The sequence below is a fragment of the Bufo bufo genome, chromosome 4 (genome assembly GCF_905171765.1).
Source record: "Bufo bufo chromosome 4, aBufBuf1.1, whole genome shotgun sequence".
Taxonomy (NCBI): Eukaryota; Metazoa; Chordata; class Amphibia; order Anura; family Bufonidae; genus Bufo; species Bufo bufo.
Window position 1 is genome coordinate 268126261 of NC_053392.1, and position 21254 is coordinate 268147514.

The 21254-nt window shown below is 44.9% G+C and overlaps 1 protein-coding gene across 1 annotated transcript in view; it reads right to left on the reverse strand.

The window, feature by feature from the left end:
* Positions 1–21254, reverse strand: part of HMGCLL1 (3-hydroxymethyl-3-methylglutaryl-CoA lyase like 1) — a 262055-nt gene that overhangs the window by 226469 nt on the left and 14332 nt on the right. Inside the window, exon 4 of the mRNA XM_040426810.1 lies at positions 7206–7313. Coding sequence (XP_040282744.1) covers positions 7206–7313 — 108 coding nt within the window. The remainder of the gene's footprint in view (positions 1–7205; positions 7314–21254) is intronic.

The following is a 21254-nucleotide window of genomic DNA, read 5'->3' on the forward strand; positions in this document are numbered from 1 at the left end:
TGTTTGCAGAGACCCTGAGGTACCCATACAGTGAAAACTCCCAATAAATGACCCCATTTTGGAAAGTACACCCCTCAAGTTACATGTGAATGGGTAGAGTCAACATTTTGACATGGCAGGTATTTTGCACAAATTAATGAGCAGGTGACTTTACAAAATGAAGATTGCAAAATTTCTACAAATAGGACATTACAGCCCGAATATGCTGTGCCCAGCTTGTGCCATCTGAGACACCCTGCCTGATCAGGGCGCTGTGCATGTACAGCAGAATGTGGGAACTCACTTTACACTGTTCTGTGCATGTATGGCGCATGTCTGGAAGAAGTTAAATTACAACAGTGTTCAACTGATTATCTCCACCATCCTACACTGGGGAAAATGCCTACCACTAAGTTAAAAAAAAAATGATTTTCCCTAAAAGATGTGACCATACCACCCTACAGAATTGTCACAAGCATAAAAAAGAATCCTATCTTACTAAGGAGTTGAAGATGGCTATAGGAAGCTTCATCCATCTATACTCTTTCTGGCAACAGCTGCCACAGGGGGAAATTTGTTTTATATGATGTCAAATCAACCCAGCGGCTGGACTGTAAAATATGCATAAACTAGATCCACTAGAAAAGTTGTTCTTTGTAAACAGAGTGGGTCCCAAGCATGGTATCCCTGCTCTGTAACATCTATATGTCCTAATAGAGCATATGTAAAGGACTTATCTTTTTGTCTTCTTTAAATCATTTAATAAACAATTAAAAAACTGTATAGTGGATATTTATTCATATCTAAAATTATATTAACATTTATTATGAAAACCTAAATAAAGTGATCTTTGACCAGATATCATGGAATCATTTTAAAAATCTTCTAAGGAGCTAGAACTTAGTTATAATATTGGCATACCACAGTGTATATTTGTGTCTGATTTATAAGGTGATCTGATTTTTGTTTCCTACATTGTATTTGATCAGATATTGAACAAAAGTCAAAGCCTCTAGATAAATAAAACACAAGTATGTTCATAGTCTTAGGTAAGTCAATGCTACTCTATTCCCATACCTGAAGGCATGTTTGTTATTGAAAATGTAATCTGTTATCTGAGTTGGATGATATCTCTTCCCTGACCTCAAGGTTAACTTCTCAGTGCCCTTCTAGCTAGGTATTCAGTAAAGCAAGAACTCTAATTTAAAATCAATTGAAAAGCTTATTGTCTGTGCCACTAAACCCTTTTCCCTGCCTGCTTCAGGTTTCCATGTCAAAGGTTTTTCCCTTTGTAGATATGTACTATACAATATTGTCTCATTTGCAGGTAGATTTATTTTTAGCACGTAATATCTATAAAAATAGATTTTGAAGACATATAACAGACAGTCAAAGAAATTACATTTTGAACTCGATGATTCAGCAAATGAAAAATGTAGTAAATATCTCAAAGAAAACATTTTTGAGTCTACATTACTAGAGCTTTATTGTTAACATTTTAAAAAGTAGATATTGAGTTGATTTTATACCACAATTTTCAGGTTAAAAATATCTTTTAACCTTATTAATCTTTATAGGGGTTGTAACTGCATTCTTTTCATACAGAACCCCATGTAGGAAATGTATCATTTCTCCACACTAGTTCTCTGTCGTGAAAAAGTTGCAAACTTCATGTTTGCAACTTTTTAAACGCCATTGCACCTAAATTTAGGTGCAAGTAGTAATGCTACACTGCCCTTGCTACTTTCCTAAAAAGAGGTGTGGTGAGAGAAGACGGCCCAGCACATTTATATACTTTTACATCAGTTTTCTGGTGTCGGAATTATGATAAGGCATGTACCTGATCATAAATCAGGTTAATCCTCCAGGCAATTTAGGGGATAACATAGGCTATGATAAAACTCCAGTCTATGATAAAGCCATAATTAAAGGAACATTAAACACAAAATCCAAACAATAAACAATCGACAAAACCTATTTAATCCTCAGGTTTTTTTTCTTGCTCTGATTTTGTCCTAGACCATAATTGTAGACCATGAATAATAAAATAGAAAAGCAGTGCATTGTTCTCTCAGGCTGCAGTCAGGTCCTCCTCACTTTGCCCCCACCAGTGCTAGTGCATGTGAATCAAGAAGAGGGTCTGGAATTAGTCTGCATACTTTTGTCTACACAGTGAGTGTAGCCATTATGTTGAAGGGAATCTTCTAGTTGGCAATAGTAAGAAACAGAGTTGGAAACAATGCCAGCCATAGTACCATCTGTAGTATGTATATAGTTTCAGCCATAGTACCAAGTAGGTGAGTAGTGATGAGCGGGAGGTGCCATATTCGATTTCACGATATTTCGCGAATATTCGCATTAATATTCGTGTTATATTTGTCGAAATCGAATATTCGCAATTATTCCAATTATCGCGAAATTATTTTTTCGCATATTGCGAAAATTTATCTTGATAGTATAAGGCAACGTTCCTATGCTAATGACTATGGCTAGGCTAATATGTGTATTTTACGAAATTTTGTAATATTGCTCTAACTTCGTCTCTTAGAATATTCCGAATATTCTAAAAGACGAAGTTAGAGCAATATTAAGAACATTTGCAAAAGTCGAAATTGCGATGCGAGTAATATAACACGAAATAGTCGCATGAAGATTTAAACTTAGCACTGCTATATTCCATATTCTAGCCTAATATGGAATATAGCAGTGCTAAGTTAGCACTGCTATATTCCATATTAGGCTAGAATATGGAATATAGCTGTGCTAAGTTGAAATCTTCATGCGACTATTTCGTGTTATATTACTCGCATCGCAATTTCGACTTTTGCAAATGTTCTTAATATTGCTCTAACTTCGTCTTTTAGAATATTCGGAATATTCTAAGAGACGAAGTTAGAGCAATATTACGAAATTTCGTAAAATACACATAGATCGTATTTAAGCTAATATACTGCTATAGTAATAATTTTTAATAGTGTACATATTTTACAAAACTTAAGTTCAGAAGAGGCAAAAAAAAATTACAGGAAAAAAAAGGGATTATAGCACTATATTAGCTAAATTACAATCTATATGTGTATTTTACGAAATTTCGTAATATTGCTCTAACTTCGTCTTTTAGAATATTCGTAATATTCTAAGAGACGAAGTTAGAGCAATATTACGAAATTTCTAAAAGACGAAGTTAGAGCAATATTAAGAACATTTGAAAAAGTCGAAATTGCGATGCGACTAATATAACACGAAATATTCGCATGAAGATTTCAACTTAGCACTGCTATACTCCATATTCTAGCCTAATATGGAATATAGCAGTGCTAACTTAGCACAGCTATATTCCATATTAGGCTAGAATATGGAGTATAGCAGTGCTAAGTTGAAATCTTCATGCGAATATTTCGTGTTATATTACTCGCATCGCAATTGCGACTATTGCGAAATTTCGTAAAATACACATATAGATTAGATTGTAATTTAGCTAATATGGAATATAGCAGTAAGTTGAAAACGCCACTGACTGGAGCAGCCAGGAAGCCAGGAATCCAAAGGACAGGTAAGAACAACTTTAGGGAAGTGGGAAAGAAAAAAATATAATAGAAAAAAAACGAATATTCGATTTCGCGAATATATAGAACGATATTCTAAATATTCGCGAAATCTCGAAATTGCGATATTCGAGAAAAAAATTCGCAATTCGAATATTCGCGCTCAACACTATAGGTGAGTACCAAGGGAAACTCACCTAAGTTTTCTGCACAGCTGAATAGCACATCTGACTAGTTATATGTTTATAATTCAATCTTTTATGGCATAATGGGTCAGATTTGCCTTACAGTAGCTTTGAAAAACTGGGAAGCATGTGAAAGTATACCCACACTGTTGAATTACAAATCTTTTAGGGTCTTGGACAAGCTGAATAATAACACTATTTAGCTGCATTGGTGATAACTAGAAATGAGAGACGTTTTCAAAAATTCTATTCGGTCACTTCGCCGAATTTCTCCCAAAAATTAGCTTTGTTACGAATTAAATCATCACGAAGCATGCTAAATAAGGTCTATCCCGTGCTGCAGGTAAAACTTAGAGAGAATGTATGTTGATATACATCACTGTGCAGTGCAGTAATATGCATAGCTAGTCCTTTCTGGCAGCGAAACAGTTATTGTGTGTCAGAATGACAGGCAGGTCACATATATAGATGTGTGCATCATTGTGCAGGCTACCAACAGTCCTAAATAACCACTATCTAATCCAAAATAAAGGCATACAACAGCCTTCAGTAAAGAAAAAAAAATGCTATTTGGCCCTGCAGGAGCTGTGTTCCAATGGCTCTTTAGTGGAACAAAATAAGGTCATGGAGTCAGCACTAATAAAGTAGTGGAGAAAAAATTATTATGATGAGGCCCCCTCTTCACGCAGCTCCCACGGGAGATTGGCTACATCATCATTCACTACTGTCTGTTTGTCACTTATGTCACCCTCCCCAGTCTCATGGCCACGTCCTTGACTGCTCACAACACATGGTCCCATTCGACTGTCATCATTGCTAGTTGCAAAAGGAAGGAAGCAGCGGCCAACTCTGTGCTGGCCTGTAGCTGCTGACTGTCCTCACTAAGCTCATCCTTGCTGAAAAGTGGAGCAGAGCTTACAGCATGGATAACTTCCAAAACAGAAAGAGCAGCAAAAGAGGCAGTTGCAGGACAGATGAGGGCATAGAGGTTGTTCTTTGGACATGCCAACTAAGTGTGGCTTCAGAGGAACCCACTGATTCCTGTCTGTGTGTTTCTGTTGTCACCTGAGATGATGTTGAAGAGCATGTCAACCATTCCAGTACAGTTGGATTGTTGGTCAAAACTCGATAAATAATCCCCAAAAAACAGATCCTGTCTGTTGAGCATCCACCTTCACTCGGTCACATATTTTTTCCTTTTTTTTCCCTTATTTCTACAGACCAAAAAAAGAAATATAACAAAATCACAATTCATCGCAGAAGGCTAATGGGACGTACATATATTTCCTTTTAGTACACCACATAAATGGCTGTACTACAATGTAATTTCACTGCCGAACTGCACTTATGACATATATTTTTCCCATTTTTTTCCTATTAATACAAAAAAACAAAAAAAACAATGTAAAATCAACACAGACCGGCTAATGGGACGTAAGTATCTTTCCTATTAATACACCCCGTAAATGACTGTAGTACAATGTAACTTCAGCACCGAACGGCACTTATGACATATACTTTTTTCATTCACCGCCCCAAAAAAGTTAAACAATGTAAAATAAAAAAATAAATTTTAATGGGACGTATGTATGTATCCTTTTAATGCACCCTGTAAATGGCTGTAGTACAATGTAGCTTCACCGCTAAAGGGCAATTATGACATATATTTTTCCCTTTTTTTCCTATTAATACACCTCCTCCAAAATTAAGTAAAACAATGTAAAATCAATACAGAACTACAAATAGGATGTACGTATCTTTCTTATTAGTACACCCTGTAAATGGCTGTATCACACAGAACTTGCACCCCAATCACAAGCAAGGTTTTCTGGAATTAGTGATGTATCATATAGTGCAAACAACCTAAAATCAGCAGTATAGCACCAATTTGGATCCCCAGTCAGTGCAGCAAGGTATAATAGAATCACTCCTATTACCCAGGCTGTACACTCTCCTATTGCACCCTGTTCTCCTTTTATAGTGTAGATGATGCCTCCCTATCCTTTCCCTACACCTTGAGTAATCTTTCCCTGAACTTCTAACTCATTTTTTCAGCACAATAAAGTCTTTCCTAGCACTGTTCCTAGTGCCTGCTGACGTCTCTCCCTGCACTAAGCATACTGGAAAATGGCAGAATCCAAAATGGCTGAGGCTATTTATAGGGCTGTGACATCACAGGGGCTGACTGGCTGCCGATTGGCTGCATGCATGGCATTGTGGGCGACCACTCGTTCCCAGAGTTCTTTGCTCCATGTCCTAGCACGTGCAGCAGCCATTTTAGGAAAAAAATGTGATTCTTTACCACAAAGCGTGAGGAAATTTGCACCCTCGCTGATCAGCTGTATGAAGAAACAGCATGCAGTGTGCAGTCTTCCATCTCTCTTCCTGTTCGCGGCTGCTTTACCATAGACAAAGCAGTAGCGGGCAGGAAGAGACGGAAGACGGCATATGCACACTACATGCACCGTTTCTTCATACAGCGGGTTGGTGGGGGTGCCAGGTTTGGGGCCCCCATCAATCTGATATTGATGACCTATCCAGAGGATAGGTCATCAATATTAAAAGCCCATAGAATTCCTAATGGCAATGAAGGTGAACTAGATAAACCATGCCTATATATTAGAGTGCCTGTTGACACTGAGTCTGATGCACAGTAAGTATGTATAACAGAACAGATTAAGAATGAATGAAGCAGCAGTTGAACAAGATACACAGGGCGATTACATTGAGCCTGCACTGTCTATGCAGACTCTCTATGCTCTCCCTACAGTGTGTAAAAACTCTCCCTATGTTCTCCCTACCCTGTCCTTGCACTCTCCCTATCCAATATTCTACAATTAAAAGCTTTCCAAAACACTGTCCCGAGCACTTGCCATGTCGCTCCCTATGCTCAGCTCATAGTGAAATGTCAGCTGTAGCTACCATTTTAGGGATAAAAATTATTTGTTACCACGATTCGCAAGGAAATTTGGATTCGTGGTGAATCAACTTTTTCCTGAAATTCGAATCTAAGTCAATTAATTTCACTTCGCTTTGAACAACACTAATAGTTATCTTATAATAAAACCTTTCATAACATACATGGGATTTCTGTGTCGGAATATGACTGGTTTCTTTCTTGCTCATTTTCTCGTACTTTGTAGTTTAGAAGGTTTGCTAAGTCTGATAATTAGAATCATCATTTTTTCTTTATGACATTTATAATCACATTTCTGGCCATGCACGCCTTATCATGCCAAACTAGATTGCACAATGTCCATTTAAAAATACAGATAACTTCCTTGGAGCCAGGTTTCCGGCTACTTGATTGAGCTCCACAGAAAATTAAATGAAAATAAGATAGTTTAGATAAACTTAAGTGCTAATGCAATATTTAACCACTTACACTAACGTGCATCTCTAGATATTCCGTGTATTCTGTTTTAAGATCCTTTGTTAATAAACTTTGCATTATAATACAAGTAAGAGAAACATTTTCTATCCAGAAATATCTTACCTGTGGCACCCATTTGGAAGACACAAAACTGGTGACTTCTATGACCGGTAAACCTGCTTCTGAGAGGCGGTTGATTAACTCAATTTTAATGTCAGTGGGTACAAATGCCTGAGAAAGAAAAATCTATCATCAGCATTCTATTTTTTTACTCATATTTCTTACAGATAATTATTTTATATCCTCTTTTTATAATTACACATCATTGTCATTCAGCCATCTATACCTTCATACGATATGCAATATCAGAAAATTAGAAGTCACTATTTCTGTGCACTGTAAAGTTAGTTATGTGGAAGGCAGAATTTCAACTTAAAGAGGTTGTCTCATCTGAGACAATGGTGGCGTATCGCTAGGATATGCCACCAATGTCAGATAGGTGCATGTCCCACATCTGGGACCCACACCTGTAACACTCCGGAGTGGTGTAACAATTATTTCACTCTGCTACTGTCTCATACTGCTAACACCGGTGCCATTCTTGTATTTATTTCCAGTTCCTTCACAAGTGTGCATTGATATTATCATCTTGAAACTGTTATGTTCATGTAATATGCCTGGTTCACCAGCAGGTGGCAGCGTATATGGCAGAGCTATACTTAGATAGAATGAAACTCACCATTCCATTCTATCACCCTTTGGGCATAAGTGGTCCAGTCCTGCTTCCTACCAGAAGTGAGGGGCTGCAGTTCTAGTTTGTTCCAGTTTAGACTCCATATTGGTCCTGAGAGGACCTGAAAGAAGTAGCAGCCATAGGAAATTGTTCTTCAGCTGGAGCAGGAGCCAAATCATACCACTCAACTTCCCAAAATAACAAAAAGGGAGAATATGTGCGGCACCTCTAACTGTGCCCAAAACATAACTATATACACCTGATCTGAACCAGTCCCTTTTGTGCCCGCTTATAGTAATTATACCACTTTTGTGCCACCACACAGTAGTTATTGTGTCCCTATCTCAATGGTTCAATAGTTATGCCCATATTGTGACCCCTCACAGTAGTTATGCCCAAGTGTTCCCACTTCATGTTAGTTAAGCCCATATGTACCCCTTCACAGTAGTCATGTGCCCTATTCACAGTAGTAGTGCTCATATGTGCCCCCTCACAGTAGGTATACCCACATATGCCCCTTTCACAAGAGTCATTCCTAGATGTGCACCCTTCACAGTAGTCATGCCCAGATGTGCCCTCTCACAGTAGTCATATCCACATGTGCCTCCTTCACAGTAGTTATGCCCAGATGTGTCCCCTTCACAGTAGTTAAGCCAAGATATGCCCCCCAAATAGTAGTTATGTGCCCCCCTCCCCTTTTCTTAATAAAGTAAAAAAACAAAACAGTAAATACTTACCTGGTCATTTTTCCGATGATCATCAGAGCTCATCTGGAGCTCCCCCACAGACACCATGCAGTCACACATCGCTCTGCTGTGCTGTATTGGAGGTGTAAACAGGCATATTCCCGGGCCTGCATGCTCCTCCTACACTGCCCAGTAGTGGGTTGTTTGCCGTATCCTGCCTGCTGCTGGGGAGCGCCAGCAGCTGAGCTGAATGGCGAATTGGGGAGTGAACGGCTCCCTGCTTCACTATTACAAGCAACAGCTTCTGCGTCTTATGGATGCAGAGACAGCTGAGAGCAGGACATACCTCAGGTGCTCTGGGATCACGGGACAGCAACAGAAATGCAAGACTGTCCCTCCAGAGTCCAGACCGTTGGGAGGTGTGTAGAAACTAGGGTTGCAATTGCTAGTTGCAGGCTCCAAACTAACTCTGTAGCAGTCAGAGAAGCTACTACAAAGATGTGAGGCTCAGGATACACACTGAAAAAAATCTATTTCCACCCTAACACACTTCTTGCATGTACCATAATTTTGTAATTTGGCCATTCCTGTTATTCCTCTTGAAAAATGTATGAATAAATTGACTACTAGATAGGGGCAGACTGCCCATCTGACAATTCTGGCAAATGCTAGATGGGCTGGTGCCGGAATGGGTTGCCTTAAGCAAGACAAAAATCACAAAAAAAGATTAAAAAAACAAAGATAAAAACATCCTGCACAATATGATAAATAAATATGCGGATGTCCATGGCTACATTTATGAAAAAAATAACATAAAACAAATAATAATGCACTAACACAATAGATACAAGCATTATATATAGACTAAGCCCTCACTCTAAGGGCTCTTTCACACTTGCGTTGTCCGGATCCGGCGTGTACTCCATTTGCTGGAATTACACGCCGTATCCGGAAAAACACAAGTGAACTGAAAGCATTTGAAGACGGATCCGTCTTCAAAATGCGTTCAATGTTACTATGGCACCCAGGACGCTATTAAAGTCCTGGTTGCCATAGTAGTAGTGGGGAGCGGGGGAGCAGTATACTTACAGTCCGTGCGGCTCCCGGGGCGCTCCAGAATGACGTCAGAGCGCCCCATGCGCATGGATGACGTGATCCATGCGACACGTCATCCATGAGCGTGGGGCGCCCTGACGTCACTCTGGAGCGCCCGGGGAGCCGCACGGACGGTAAGTATACTGCTCCCCCGCTCCCCACTACACTTTACCATGGCTGCCAGGACTTTAGCGTCCTGGAAGCCATGGTAATCATTCAGAAAAAGCTAAACGTCGGATCCGTCAATGCGCCGAAACGACGTTTAGCTTAAGGCCGGATCCGGATTAATGCCTTTCAATGGGCATTAATTCCGGATCCGGCCTTGCGGCAAGTGTTCAGGATTTTTGGCCGGAGCAAAAAGCGCAGCATGCTGCGGTATTTTCTCCGGCCAAAAAACGTTCCGGTCCGGAACTGAAGACATCCTGATGCATCCTGAACGGATTTCTCTCCATTCAGAATGCATTAGGATAAAACTGATCAGGATTCTTCCGGCATAGAGCCCCGACGACGGAACTCTATGCCGGAAGAAAAGAACGCAAGTGTGAAAGAGCCCTAATATGATAAAATCTGAGACTCTTAGCCAATATATTTTGATCAAAACACATGTGTAAAGTCACAGAAAATATTACACTATAGCAATAGATGCAAACATAACATATGAACTAAGACCTGACTCTAATGATAAAATCTGAGACTCTTCTCAGTGGCCTCAGCTCAGGCAGGTCCTACTCTATACCTACCTATGCACTTGTGCATCTATGTTTAGGAGAGCAGACCCTGCCCAAGTAATGTGTTGCTCCTAGTTACCTCTGTGTGCATCAGCAACCAATGAGAGGAGGAGCACACACACCTATATGTACCACCTTAAAGGGACACTGACAGGGCCAATAAGCATATTGAGGTATATATATGGCAGTACAGGTCTTATAATGGGTATTACAATCATCTAAGTATCCCCCCTGTCCACATTATACATACAGTAAACTTAAGTTTTATAACCTGCTCCAACGGTCTTCAATCTGCCCAAGGGGCGGCGTTTCACCTCTCTTGCGCCCAGCCAGCCTCCCCCAACTGCCGCTTTGAAGCGCCGCCCAGCTCATGAATATTCAGTTTGCTGGGCGGCTTCTGCGGTCCCTGCTCTGAAGCGCTGCGCTTAACAGTGCCCGGCGCATGCGCCGGATCTTGTGAAGTCGGGGACAGTAAGCGCCGCCCAGCGAAGTGAATATTGATGAGCTGGGCGGCGCTTACTGTACCGGACTTCACAAGATCCGGCGCATGCGCCGGGCACTGTTAAGCGCAGCGCTTCAGAGCGGGGACCGCAGAAGCCGCCCAGCAAACTGAATATTCATGAGCTGGGCGGCGCTTCAAAGCGGCAGTTGGGGGAGGCTGGCTGGGCGCAAGAGAGGTGAAACGCCGCCCCTTGGGCAGATTGAAGACCGTTGGAGCAGGTTATAAAACTTAAGTTTACTGTATGTATAAGGTGGACAGGGGGGATACTTAGATGATTGTAATACCCATTATAAGACCTGTACTGCCATATATATACCTCAATATGCTTATTGGCCCTGTCAGTGTCCCTTTAATCAAGGTCGCCTATTAGATAGGAGGAGCAAAAGTGCACATGAATGCTACTCCCAGAGTAGAAGCGCATTCACACCTGAAGGTGACACTACTTCAAGACAAATGTAAAAAAATCACGGAAAAGAGATACAAAACATCCTGCATGATATGATAATAAATATGTGGATGTGTATGGCTACATTTATAAAGTCACAGAAAATACATGGTACACATAGCTGTGCTTGACCCTCCTCTCATTGGTTGCTGGATGCACATAGAGGTGACTAGGAGCAGCACACAGTGCAGAGTCTGCTTTCCTGAACATAGATGCCCAACGGCATAGGTACGTTTAGCGCAGGACCTGCCTGACTGAGACCACTGTGGCGCTGGGTAGGTAGGCACAGATTTTATTATTTCAGAGTGAGGGCTTAGTCTATATATAATGCTTGCATCTATTGTGTTAATGCATTATTATTTGTTTTCTGTGATTGTTTTTGCCTTAGGCTCGGCCAAAATATCCAGGTCTTGGGCCCTGGAAGTTTTGCCCAGGGTCCTGAAAGAAAGGGGCCGCCGCACAACTGTATTGCCATCCTCGGAATGGCGATACAGTTGATAGTGCAGGCAGGGCACAGAAACCAATGATTCGCAGGTCAACCATTCTCATTCACTAGGCCTGAAGCCTAAGAAGTAGTGCGGGCAGTGATGACATAATTACAACTACTTGTGCTGTGTCGCAGGCAAATCGCTCAAGGATGTAGGCGACGCCATGACTTTGTAGCGACAGCCTGTGCTGGGACGCAGGCTACTCAGGTCACAGGTAGATTAAGTTTTCTTTTTTGTGACTTTTGGGTCAATACAAAGGCTCAGCATAACTACTAAGGATACTACAGGGTGACACTATAACTACTTGACTATAGCTACTGGGGGCACTACAGGGGGACATTAAATATACTGGAGGCAATACAGATGGGCATTATAACTACTGGATCACTACAGGGGGCAATATAACTACTGGGAGCATTACAGGGGGTGATTATAATTACTAGGAGCAATACAAGGTGACCCTATAACTACTGGGGGGACATCATAAATACTGGGGACACTACAGGATGATTTTATTGGTTCTGTGGCAATACAGGGGCACATTATAACTACTAGGGGTGCTATTGATGGACATTATAAAATAGGGCTGCAGTAAACGATTATTTTAGAAATCGAGTATTCTGTTGATTATTTTTTACGATTAATCGAGTACTCTAATAAGAAAAAAATGAATTAATAGACTGTTTTCCTTTATAAAAACTCATCAGACCCCCTGCCATCAGTCCCCAACACCCTTCGTTCCCCCGTATGATCAGCCCAAGTGCTTCAATTGCCAGCAGCTCTGCCCCCTTATGTCAGAAGATCTCCACCCTTGTGCCATCAGCTCTTCCCCTTGTGACAGCAGCTCCCCCCTTGTGCCAGCAGCTCTCCCCCTTGTGCCAGCAGCTCTCCCCCCTTGTGCCAGCAGCTCTCCCCCCTTGTGCCAGCAGCTCTCCCCCCTTGTGCCAGCAGCTTTCCCTCTTGTGCCAGCAGCTTTCCCTCTTGTGCCAGCAGCTCTCCACCTACATTGTGCCAGAAGCTCTCCCCCCTTGTGCCAGCAGCTTTCCCCCCTTGTGCCAGCAGCTCTCCCCCTTGTTCCAGCAGCTCCCCCCACACCTTGTGCCAGCAGCTCCCCCCCTTGTGCCAGCAGCTTTCCCCCCTTGTGCCAGCAGCTCTCCCCCTTGTTCCAGCAGCTCCCCCCACACCTTGTGCCAGCAGCTCCCCCCCTTGTGCCAGCAGCTTTCCCCCCTTGTGCCAGCAGCTATCCCCCTTCTTCAAGCAGCTCCCCCCCACCTTGCGCCAGCAGCTCCCCCCCACCTTGCGCCAGCAGCTCCCCGCCTTGTGCCAGCAGCTCTTCCCCCTTGTGAAATCATCTCCCCCCTGCTACTCCTGACACCCGGAGTGCACAGCATCATTGGTTGCTATGACGCTGTGCACTCCAAGCACCTGGCCTTAGTCACACCAACTTACCTTTCTGACACTCCATCGTTCCACGCTGCTCTGCGTCTGACGTCACACAGTGCTTCAGGTCACGGCATGCGTACATCAGGAGGTCAGTGCACCATGGATGTGCTGTGGAGTGTCCGGAGGTCCCCTGCTGCAAAGGTGAGTATTGCGGGCCAGCAGAAGACCACAGAGCGGGAGTAATAGCAAACGCTTCACTTCCGCTCCGTGGTCAAGTGACACATATGAATCTTTGATGCAAAAAATTTGCATCGAGGATTTTTTGTGTTGAATTACTCGATTCAATCGAGTAATCGTTTCAGCCCTATTTTAAACACAGGGAGCACTAAAGGAAGGCATTATAAATACTGGGGCAATACAGAATGACACTATAACTACTAGGCCACTACAAGCAGAAATGATAAGTACTAGGGCAATAACGGTATATGTTATAAGTACTGGGCAAATTCTTAACTCAAATGTCTTAACTCATCGCGTTATCTTGAAACAAAAGCCATTGAAAAGCAATTTAAGGTGTACAGGAGGAGGCTATAACTACTGAGGGCACTACAGGGGGCACTATAACTACTGGGGGCTATATAGGGGGCATTATAAGTACTGAGGCACTGCAAGTGCAGTGTGCCACTAGCTTATGTGGGAACTGCAAAAGCTTTTTGTTATCATCTGTAATATCATGCTGTATTGTGTTATCCTGTGATATTCCTTTTTACCAGGCTGGCAGGTGCACTACATACATCCACCACTAGATGGGGTAGCACCACAGTATAAATAGTGCAGTTCAGGCCTAGTTAGGGGTTGTTCTCTCTGTTGAGAGTTGGCAGTGTGAAGTAGATGAAGTGAGGACGGAGCTAAAGGGGAAGGAGAGGTTTCCTCTCCTCCCAGCTCTCTGGAGCTCCACGGCCCAAAGAAGCCATCGTGCATCTCAGCATCAAAGCCAAGAAGACAGGCAGAGTAACAAGTGAATTTCTTGTATTATTGGATCAAGACTAGAGTTGAGCGGACACCTGGATATTCGGGTTTGGCAGGTTCGGCCGAACTTGAAAAAAAAGTTCGGGTTCGGGACCCAAACTTGACCCGAACTTGACCCCGAACCTCATTGAAGTCAATGGGGACCCGAACTTTTGAGGGTATAATAGGACAAGTAGGGAGGTACTAGGGCCAGTGGGTAGTACATACTTACACCCCCCGCCCCCACCCGACCTTCTACGTGGTACTTGTCCATTCCCCTAGTGATATTTTCTGTATGTATTGTCATTGTCATTGCTCACTCATTTTTCTTGAGAGGGCACGTCTTATTCGTTGTGTGTTAGTAGGGGCCTCTTTTATCTCCTATAATTAAAAGCAAAGTCTACTGCCCCTTTAGTTTTCTTTTTGCATTCCTTGAGCAGTATATCAGGGATGCTCTGACTGCCCCTCCTGAACGACCAGACTTTTTGTGACCCGAACTTTTGGGCACTAAAATGGCTCTAAAATAGTCCTGGAAAGGGCTAGAGGGCTGCAAAAGGCATAAAAATGTGCTTAAGAGCATGGCAACTGTTCTGCAAATAAATGTGGATAGGGAAATGACTTAAAATAACATAAAATACAGAAAAATTTAAAATAACAATCTGGATCTAGAAGTAGGAGGTTGAGGAGGCGGTGGATGGGTGTATGTGGCGGTGTAGGTTGACGTGGCAGTGTAGGTGGAAGCAGTGGTGAAGGAGGAATAGGTAGCCCACACTAATTTGTGTTATTTTTTATTTTTAAATTGTGGTATCCCCTAAAGTATTGGGACATATAACAAAATAAAACTAAGAATAAGTGCACTTGAGTGCAAGAATGGATGGTTGAGGCTGGTATAAATGTCTATTCTGCACAAGGTACGGACAAGTCCTGTGGGATCCATGCCTGGTTCATTTTAATAAGCGTAAGCTTGTCCACATTGGCTGTGGCCTGTGATAATGCTCTCTGCCGTGCTAAACACACGTTCACACTACACACTGGCTGCAGGGCAGGTCAGCACCTCCAAGGCTGACAAAGCTTTTCCACATTTGGGCCATGCTAACCCTGCCTTCTCAAGTGCTGGCGGTGCCCTAGCTGCGTTGGCGACCTCTTCCTCCTTCTATGCCTTCGCCTTGTACCTCCACTGTGCCCCCGCTGTCAGGTGGGAATGCTATCATCAGCGTGCGCTTGTAGTCGCGCATCTTCCGATCAGTAACAGATGTTTTCACTAAATTTAGTTCCCTGTCAGCAATGCAGAGCAGTAGTTCATTCATGGCAAAAGGGGGTTCATGTCACCCAGCAATAGAACAGACGATTTTGAGAGATTTAGGCCCCTGTCACCCAGGCACAGCAGGGGTTCATTCACTGCAAAATGGGGTTCATGTCACCCAGCAATAGAACAGAGGATTTTGAGAGATTTAGGCCCCTGTCAGCAATGCAGAGCAGGGGGTCATTCACGGCAAAAGGGGGTTCATGTTACCCAGCAATAGAACAGAGGATTTTGAGAGATTTAGGCCCCTGTCTCCCAGGCACAGCAGGGGTTCATTCACGGCAAAAGGGGGTTCATGTCACCCAGCAATACAACAGAGGATTTTGAGAGATTTAGGCCCCTGTCACCCAGGCACAGCAGGGGTTCATTTACGTCAAAAGGAGGTTCATGTCACCCAGCAATAGAACAGAGGATTTTGAGAGATTTAGGCCCCTGTCAGCAATGCAGAGCAGGGGTTCATTCACGGCAAAAGGGGGTACATGTCACCCAGCAATACAACAGAGGATTTGGAGAGATTTAGGCCCCTGTCAGCAATGCAGAGCAGGGGTTCATTCACTCAGAGAAGGAGGTGGATATGGAGTTGGAGGTTGAGGAGGCGGTGAATGTGGTTTTGTAGGTGGAGGCAGCAATGCAGGAGGAACAGGTAGCCAACAATGTTTTTTTTAATTTTTTTATTGGGTAGGTAGCCCCCAAAATATTGGGACAAATAAAAAAAAAGAAAACAAAGAATCATTGCACTTGACTTGAGTACAAGAATGTATGTTTGATGGTGGTATAAATGTCTATTCTGCACAAGGTACAGACAAGTCTTGTGGGATTTCAAGCCTGGTTCATTTTAATGAACGTGAGCTTGTCCACATTGGCTGTGGACAGGCGGCTGCGTCTGTCTGTAATGACTCCTCCTGCCGTGCTAAATACACGTTCAGAGAGTACACTGGCTCCAAGGCATACAGGGCAAGCTCTGGCCATGTGGACAATTTGGAGACCCAGAAGTTGAATGGGGCAGAACAATCAGTCAGTATGTGTAGTTGTGTGCACAGGTACTGTTCCACCATGTTGTTCAATTGCTGCCTCCTGCTAACACGCTCCATATCAGCAGTTGGGGCCGGTTGTTGCGGTGAGGTGACAAAGCTTTTCCACATGTCGGCCATGCTAACCCTGCCTTCTGAGGTGCTGGCGCTGACACAGCTGCGTTGGCGACCTCTTCCTCCTCCCCTGCCTTCGCCTTGTGCTTCCACTTATCCCCCGGCGTCAGTCGGGAATGCTCTCAGGAGCGTGTCTACCAGCGTGCACCTGTACTCGCGCATCTTCCGATCACGCTCCAGTGAGGGAATTTAGGACGGCACATTGTATTTGTAACAGGGATCCAGCAGGGTGGCCACCCAGTAGTCAGCACACGTTAAAATGTCGTTGCGCAGGCACTGCAGCATGTAGTCGCTCATGTGTGCCAGGCTGCCCAGAGGTAAAGACAAGCTGTCATCTGTGGGAGGCGTATCGTCTGCGTCCTCCGTATCCCCCCAGCCACGCACCAGTGATGGGCCCGAGCTGAGTTGGATGCCACCCCGCTGTGAACATGCTTCATCCCCATCCTCCTCCTCCTCCTCATCCTCCTCCTCCTCGTCCTCCAGTAGTGGGCCCTGGCTGGCCAAATTTGTACCTGGCCTCTGCTGTTGCACACTGCAGAAAGACGCAGCAGTTGGCACCTGTGTTTCGTCATCATCAGAGATGTGCTAAGGTGGTATTCCAATTCCAATGTTCTCACCAGGAAACATAATTGGCTGTGCGTCAGTGCATTCTATGTCTTCCACCCCTGGGGGGAAGGGCTAGATGGATGCCCTTGGGAAACCCTGCCAGCAGAGTCTTCAAACAGCATAAGAGACTGCTGCATGACTTGAGGCTCAGACAGGTTCTCCGATATGCACGGGGGTGATGTGACAGACTGATGGGCATGGATTTCAAGCGCCACCTGTACGCTTTCTGCAGAAGACTGGGTGGGAGATAATGTGAACGTGCTGGATCCACTGTCGGCCACCCAATTGACTAGCGCCTGTACTTGATCAGGCCTTACCTTCCTTAGAATGGCATTAGGCCCGAACAAATATCGCTGTAGATTCTGGCGGCTACTGGGACCTGAGGTAGTAGGTTCAGTAGGACGTGTAGCTGTGGCAGAACGGCCACGTCGTCTCCCTGCACCAGAGGCTCTACCAACACCAGGGAATTTAGGACGGCACATTGTATTTGTAACAGGGATCCAGCAGGGTGGCCACCCAGTAGTCAGCACACGTTAAAATGTGGGCAACTCTGCAGTCGTTGCGCAGGCACTGCAGCATGTAGTCGCTCATGTGTGCCAGGCTGCCCAGAGGTAAAGACAAGCTGTCATCTGTGGGAGGCGTATCGTCTGCGTCCTCCGTATCCCCCCAGCCACGCACCAGTGATGGGCCCGAGCTGAGTTGGATGCCACCCCGCTGTGAACATGCTTCATCCCCATCCTCCTCCTCCTCCTCATCCTCCTCCTCCTCGTCCTCCAGTAGTGGGCCCTGGCTGGCCAAATTTGTACCTGGCCTCTGCTGTTGCAAAAATCCTCTTTCTGAGCCACTTTTAAAAGACTGGCCTGAAAGTGTTAGAGATGACCCCTCTTCCTCCTCCTCTTCCTGGGCCACCTCCTCTTCCATCATCGCCCTAAGTGTTTTCTCAAGGAGACATAGAAGTGGTATTGTAACGCTGATAACCGCGTCATCGCCACTGGCCATGTTGGTGGAGTACTCGGAACAGCGCCACAGGGCACACAGGTCTCGCATGGAGGCCCAGTCATTGGTGGTGAAGTGGTGCTGTTCCACAGTGCAACTCAACCGTGCGTGCTGCAGCTGAAACTCCACTATGGCCTGCTGCTGCTCGCACAGTCTCTCCAGAATGTGCAAGGTGGAGTTCCACCTGGTGGGCACGTCGCATATGAGGCGGTGGGCGGGAAGGCCGAAGTTACGATGCAGCACTGACAGGCGAGCAGCAGCAGGGTGAGAACGCCAAAAGCGTGCACAGACGGCCCGCACTTTATGCAGCAGCTCAGACATGTTGGGGTAGTTGTGAATGAATTTCTGCACCACCAAATTCAGCACATGCGCCAGGCAAGGGATGTGCGCCAAACCGGCTAGTCCCAGAGCTGCAACGAGATTTTGCCCATTATCGCACATCACCAGGCTGGGCTTGAGGCCCACTAGCAGCAACCACTCGTCGGTCTGTTGTTCTATACCCCGCCACAACTCCTGTGGGGCCTGTCCCCCAAACACATCAGTTTCAGAACGGCCTGCTGACGTTTACCCCTGGCTGTGCTGAAGTTGGTGGTGAAGGTCTGTCTCTGACCGGATGAGGAGGTGGAAGAAGAGGAGGAGGAAGCCTAGTAGGAAGAGAAGGCAACAGGAGGCAAAGAATGATGCCCTGCGATCCTTGGTGGCGGAAGGACGTGCGCCAAACAGCTCTCCGCCTGGGGCCCAGCCGCCACTACATTTACCCAGTGTGCAGTTAGGGAGATATAGCGTCCCTGGCCGTGCTTACTGGTCCACCTTGCCACAGATGGCGTTGCGCAGTGCACACTTGATTTTATCCGATACTTGGTTGTGCAGGGAGGGCACGGCTCTCCTGGAGAAGTAGTGGCGGCTGGGAACGACATATTGTGGGACAGCAAGCGACATGAGCTGTTTGAAGCTGTCCGTCTCCACCAGCCTGAATGACAGCATTTCAAAGGCCAGCAGTTTAGAAATGCTGGCATTCAGGGCCAGGGATCGAGGGTGGCTAGGTGGGAATTTACGCTTTCTCTCAAAGGTTTGTGAGATGGAGAGCTGAACGCTTCCGTGTGACATGGTGGAGATGCTTGATGACGGAGGTGGTGTTGTTGGTGGCATATCCTCTGTTTGCTGGGCGGCAGGTGCTAACGTTCCTCCAAAGGCAGAGGAAGAGGCCGAGTAAGCAGCAGAAGAGGAAGGAGGGGCCTGAGCCCTTTCTTGGTTTTGAAGGTGCTTACTCCAGCCCGTGTCTCGCATGTAGATGCCTGGTCATGCAGGTTGTGCTAAGGTTCAAAACGTTAATGCCTCGCTTCAGGCTCTGATGGCAAAGCGTGCAAACCACTCGGGTCTTGTCGTCAGCACATTGTGTGAAGAAGTGCCATGCCAGGGAACTCCTTGAAGCTGCCTTTGGTGTGCTCGGTCCCTGTTGATGGTGACCAGTAGCAGGCGAACTGTTTTGGCGACGGCTGCTCTGCTTTTGCACCCTGCTCCCGCTTTTGCTACGCTGTTGGCTCGGTCTCACTACTGCCTCTTCCTCCGAACTCTGAAAGTCAGTGGCACGACCTTCATTCCATGTGGGGTCTAGGACCTCATCGTCCCCTGCATCGTCTTCCACCCAGTCTTCCTCCCTGACCTCCTTTTCGGTCTGCACACTGCAGAAAGACGCAGCAGTTGGCACCTGTGTTTCGTCATCATCAGAGATGTGCTAAGGTGGTATTCCAATTCCAATGTTCTCACCAGGAAACATAATTGGTTGTGCGTCAGTGCATTCTATGTCTTCCACCCCTGGGGGGAAGGGCTAGATGGATGCCCTTGGGAAACCCTGCCAGCAGAGTCTTCAAACAGCATAAGAGACTGCTGCATGACTTGAGGCTCAGACAGGTTCTCCGATATGCACGGGGGTGATGTGACAGACTGATGGGCATGGATTTCAAGCGCCACCTGTACGCTTTCTGCAGAAGACTGGGTGGGAGATAATGTGAACGTGCTGGATCCACTGTCGGCCACCCAATTGACTAGCGCCTGTACTTGATCAGGCCTTACCTTCCTTAGAATGGCATTAGGCCCGAACAAATATCGCTGTAGATTCTGGCGGCTACTGGGACCTGAGGTAGTAGGTTCAGTAGGACGTGTAGCTGTGGCAGAACGGCCACGTCGTCTCCCTGCACCAGAGGCTCTACCAACACCACCACCACCACGACCATGACCGCGTCCCTTATTAGATGTTTGCCTCATAGTTAGCCTTCACAAAACAAAGTAAAAATTGCTATTGGTTAAGTATGTTAAAAATAATTAACCGCCAATATAAACCCTGATGTAGGGTATTGCACTCTATATATTTTTTTTTAACTCTATATGACAGCGGTATTTGTGGCCTAAATGATGTGACACTCACTTATGCACGTCTTATCCCAGATGTGCAGTATATCAGAGGGTTTTTTCACCCCAGTAACCAAAAAGCCGTATTTCTGGCCTTAATGTGACAGTCACTTATGCTTGTCTAATCCCAGATGTGCAGTATATTAGAGGGTTTTTTCACCCCAGTAACCAAAAAGCCGTATTTGTGGCCTAAATGTGACAGTCACTTATGCACATCTAATCCTAGATGTGCAGTATATCAGAGGCTTTTTTCACCCCAGTAACCAAAAAGGCGTATTTCTGGCCTAAATGTGACAGTCACTTATGCACGTCTAATCCTAGATGTGCAGTATATCATAGGCTTTTTTTCACCCTAACCAAAAAGCTGTATTTCTATCCTAAATGTGACAGTCACTTATGCTTGTCTAATCCCAGATGTGCAGTATATGAGAGGCTTTTTTCACCCCAGTATGCCAAAGCCATATTTCTGTCCTAAATGTGACAGTCACTTATGCATGTGTAATCACAGATGTGCAGTATATTAGAGGCTTTTTTCACCCCAGTATGCCAAAGCCGTATTTATGGCCTAAATGTGACAGTCATTTATGCACGTGTAATCCCAGATGTGCAGTATATGAGAGGCTTTTTTCACCCCAGTATGCCAAA